Source organism: Lolium rigidum, chromosome 5 (genome assembly GCF_022539505.1).
Source record: "Lolium rigidum isolate FL_2022 chromosome 5, APGP_CSIRO_Lrig_0.1, whole genome shotgun sequence".
Classification (NCBI taxonomy): Eukaryota; Viridiplantae; Streptophyta; class Magnoliopsida; order Poales; family Poaceae; genus Lolium; species Lolium rigidum.
The window spans coordinates 156,966,044-156,970,773 of record NC_061512.1 but is presented as its reverse complement, the minus strand read 5'-3'; the positions used below and the strand labels follow the sequence as shown (position 1 = coordinate 156,970,773).

At 48.6% G+C, this 4,730-nt stretch overlaps 1 protein-coding gene across 1 annotated transcript; it reads right to left on the bottom strand.

Moving 5' to 3' along the window:
* Positions 1 to 2,211: 2,211 nt before the first annotated feature.
* On the bottom strand, positions 2,212 to 4,062 carry LOC124658452 (nitrile-specifier protein 5-like). Its single transcript, XM_047196782.1, has 2 exons — positions 3,926 to 4,062; positions 2,212 to 3,306 (listed from the first exon to the last, which is right to left on the bottom strand). The coding sequence occupies exons 1-2, from the start codon at positions 3,947 to 3,949 to the stop codon at positions 2,356 to 2,358; spliced, it is 975 nt and encodes a 324-aa protein (XP_047052738.1). The 5' UTR covers positions 3,950 to 4,062; the 3' UTR covers positions 2,212 to 2,355.
* Positions 4,063 to 4,730: the final 668 nt, after the last annotated feature.

The following is a 4,730-nucleotide window of genomic DNA, read 5'->3' as shown; positions in this document are numbered from 1 at the left end:
GAACCAGAACATAGAATGCAATGGGGAAATCTCAAGTGCAACCGACATGCAACTGAGGGTTCAAAAACCCAGTTACAACCCAGATGAAACTAAGGTTCAACCAAAACATAGAATGCAAATGGGAAAAAATCTCAATTGCAGCGGACATGCAACTGAGGGTTTAAAACCCAGTTAAGACGCACATGAAACTGAGGTTTAACCAAAATCATAGAATGCAACGGGGAAATCTCAAGTTCAACCGACATGGAACTGAGGTTTCAAAAACCCAGTTACAATCCACATGAAATTGGGGTTCAACCAAAACATAGAATGCAACTGAGGGTTTAAAAACCCAGTTACATCCCACTTGAAACTGAGGTTTAAACCGGGACATAGAATGCAATGGGAAAAAATCTCAATTGCAGCCGACATGCAACTGAGAGGTTAAAAAACCAGTTACGACGCACATGAAACTGAGGTTTAACCAAAACATAGAATGCAATGGGAAAAAAATATCAATTGCAGTCGACTTGCAACTGAGGGTTTATTACAACCCACATGGAACTGAGATTTCAACGAGAACATAGAATGCAAAACGGGAAAAAAATCTCAATTGCAGCCGACACATGAAACTGAGGGTTTAAAAACCCAGTTACAACCCACATGAAACTGAGGTTTAAACCACTAGTTGCGACGCACATGAAACTGAGGTTTTAATCGGTTTACAACCCCATTGTAACTGAGGGTGTAACCCAATTGCAAAAATCAATTAATCCAAGTTGCGAAATTTACAACGCACAAGCAATGCAACCGAAAAAAACCCCATTGCAACTGAGGGTGAGGCGGCGATTGACGCGGCTGCCGGCGCGATGGAGGACCTCGCTGCTCTGCTCTCCTCCCTGGGCGGCTCTGCGAGGCAGAAGAGGAACTGGGCGCTGTCCCCTGCTCCGTTCCCCTCCACAGCAGTTCCCAACCCCCACCGGCGGCGAGGCAGCGAGAAGATCAGTGCAAGCTCGGCACACTTCTCTCCTCCCTAAGCGGATTTGCATCCCCACATTCAACTGACAACATAAAATGCAGCCGAAAAAATCTTAGTTGTAGCACACAAAAATGGATACCAAAAAACATTTCGTGGTTCAAAAACGCGGAATCTCGTCTCAATCATCATTTGTCAGGACTTTTCGCGTTAAGTTCTTTCGCTTGGACCTCAAGTGCAGCCGACATGCAAACTAAGGATTTAAAACCAAGTTACGACCCACATGAAACTGAGGTTTAACCAAACATAGAATGCAACGGGGGAATCTCAAGTTCAACCGACATGCAACTGAGGGTTTAAAAACCTAGTTACAACCCACATAAACTGGGATTCAACTAAAACATAGAATGCAAAACGGGAAAAAATCTCAATTGCAGCCGACATGCAACTGAGGGTTTAAAAACCCAGTTACGATCCACATGAAACTGAGGTTTAACCAAAACATAGAATGCAACGGGAAAGAAATCTCAATTGCAGCCGACATGCAACTAAGGGTTTAAAAATCCAGTTACGACCCACATGAAACTGAGGTTTATCCAAATTGCGACATTTACGGTACAAAGGAGCGGGAACTACCATTCTAACTCTTCTTGGGGGATTTAAGCCACAAACACAAAAGTTTGACTGCTCACCATCATTTAGTAAAAAAAAAAATCTAGCAGCCTTTAATTTGCAACCTTTAATTTGATTGCAAATATTGCTTACCATCATCTAGCAATAAAAATCTAGGGAAAATCCAAAGATTTCATGAGGAAAAAGTAACATCACCACCAAAAAAAAGAAATTAAACACCAGCAAAAGAAAAAGAAAAAAATCGGACCTGCGGATCCACAACCCATCGGGTTTCAGGTACCCCATATAAAAAGCCAGAAAAACAAAACAAAAAAAGCCCACCAAAAAGCGAAAACAAGAAACAGCAGCCATACTACTGGCCCAACAAAAAAAACGGCCCGAAACAATAGGCAGCCCGCAACACAGCCCGAGACAGCAGGCAGCCCACAGCAGACTCGCGGGCTCGCGGGCTCGCGGGCGTCATCCGCACGAATCTAATAGCAAAACATATGAACGGGTAGGATACGTGACTGAGATTTATCAAAAACCAGGCGACTTGGAATTAGCAAATCCGATATGTTAAATGCAATCTGAACATTTTAAATCTGGAGTACTTGGAAATTAGCCTTGAGATATTGGTCGGACAACAATTTAAAGCACCCAATTCATCATCATTTTTATTCCTCACTTACATACACAACATAAACACAAGATGCGAGAGCAGCAGGTTAAGGTCTCAAGCCGCAATCGCACACAGAGCTGCGGGCACGGCCTAGCTTGACAAGGTCTCAAGCTAGAAGTGGAGTGAAGAGGAACATGTCGTCCAGCCGGTCGTTGGTCGGCGAGTTGCCGCCGTAGACAAGCATCCCTTTCCGGCCGTCCAGCGCCCCCGCCGAGAACGCGCACCACCCGCGAGGACCAGGGTGGTGATCGGAGGCGTCATCCAGCTTGGCCCACGCGCCGGTCTCGGTGTCCAACATGAATGCCTCGGCGGAGAACTTGCCGGCGCCGAGGTGGCCGAGGTCGCTGGGGTCGACCTCCCCGCCGAACACCACCACGTGCTTCCCGACGCCAGCCGCGCAGAGCACGCTCCGCGGGGCGGGCCTGTCGCCGGTGGTCTCGACCTTGGCCCACACGCCGGTGGCCGGGTCGTAGGAGTGCACGTCGTCGAGCTCCGCGTCCCCGGAGAACCCGTGCACCACCCACACCTTCCCGCCCGCGAACGCCAGCCCGGGCCCGCCGCGGGGAGGGCACGCCGCCCCTGGCGACGGCAGCTCCTCCCATCGCCCGGCGGCGGCGTCGTAGGCCCACAGGTCGTTCAGCCTGCCGGCGTTGCCGCACCCGCCGAACACGTACACGCGGCTGCCCTCGCCGTCGGCCACCATGGAGTGGTAGCTCCGGTGCGGCGGGCCAATGTCGCCGGACGAGAGCAGGGTCCAGGTGTTGGTGGCCGTGTCGAAGGAGTAGAGCTCGTTCAGCTCCTTGTGGTCCCTGTCGCGGCCGCCGAACACGAAGACCGTGCCGCCGACGGCGGCCATGGTGACGCCGACGCGCGGCGGGGGCACCTCGCCGGCGGCGTCGAGGGCGGACCAGGACTGCGCCTTGAGGTCGAAGGCGTACATGGTGCTGTCCACGGGCACGCGCGGGGTGAACTCGCCGCCGAAGGAGTAGGCCGTGCCGCCGACCAGGGTGATAGCGTGGGAGCTTCTTGCTCCCGGCCCGGATCCCTTCTGCTCCAGCTGCGTGATTAATCAGGAGAGTGAAGTTAAGCAAGCGTGGAAATTACTTGTCAGGCACTAGCACTAACACCCTGCAAATGAGATTGCAGCAAAGAATCCGAAAAACTTACACTCTGAGCCAAATTACAGAGATCCTCATCCAGTTCACAGAGTGCCTAATTTTTATTCTAGTACACTACACCTGGCTACCTGAGATATTCTGAAATTTCCTGATCTCATATGTGTTAATCTGATTCTACACAGCTGGGAGCTGAAACCTCTCAAAAGTCAAAGACACTCTTCGCTGTCTACATAACCTCGGAACCTTTATCCAAAAGAATTCCTCAGAATCAAGAAAATCGTTGTCGAGAAAGAGATCCATGCCTAGAAATTTCAGAAGATCTGTACTATCAAGTACCAATCGCCCTCCACGGCAACAGCTCATGGGACATGACGATTTCTCTCCTCAACCAAAACACCCAAAACTAGAACAAGCTCTTCTTATCCAGACTACAAAGGTCGTATCGACACAACAAGAGAGGAACACAAAATACAGCCAGCTGCATATGCAGAGAGGGAGAAGATAACTGATGAAGTAAGAAACACGTAAATTAATTAAGCTGGGAAGAACAGAACCCACCATGACCCAGGTACTAGCAGCCATTGCTCTGCTCGAGCTGCAGCGCCTGCTTCCTCTGCTCGGATGTGCCTTTGTTGATTCAGTTTGGAGCGACAGTGGAGTGGTGGAGGGGAAGTGATGAGTGGGGTTCCCAAATTATAAGCTGGCCGAGAAGCATGACTCGTGCGGTGCCATCGCTCTCTGAACAGATCTAACCACTCCACTAAGCCTTCCTGAAAACATAGAACTAAAGACACTGTACATGTTTGGCGTCTGACATTTGGCATTTTGTTCGATAGGATCTGCTCGGGGTACTAGGAATTATTCTTGTCGCCATCTTAGAAATTCTAGTTGCACGAAAGGATGTCTTAGAATTATTTAAATTTCGGGAGAATAAGATCTTACCTTCCTTTGTATGCCTTTGAGGGTAACTTTTTTCCTTTTTCAAAGTAGAGAACTTAGCTTCGGCGTATACATCAAAATGATGCACACAACTTTTATTAATTGCATAGTTTTCATATTTAAGTATTTAATAACTTATGGATCACACAAAGTCTCGACAAAAACCAACTAGCGAAACAAAGCATACAAAATGCCTCTCTATGCATCTTGTATCCTAATGGGTTGCCGCTAGGTAGCCTGATTGAAATAGCCCGTACGACCGTGTTCAACCGAGTGCATTCAGAATCCATATGCTCCCGCTGATTAGCAGGTAGAAGGTAGGACCACATGTGAATCCAATACGCTGCTCGATGAATAACCTACAGAAAAGTTGGAATCTTGATCTTGTTAAAAACTACTTGTTACGACAATTTCATATTGCCCA

Excerpts from the sequence above, each read along its gene's own strand:
- LOC124658452 (XM_047196782.1), bottom strand. The coding sequence starts at position 3,949 with ATGGCTGCTAGTACCTGGGTCATG. Across the intron at positions 3,307-3,925 it reads CTGCTAGTACCTGGGTCATG|CTGGAGCAGAAGGGATCCGG; the intron begins GTGGGTTCTGTT and ends TTAATCACGCAG.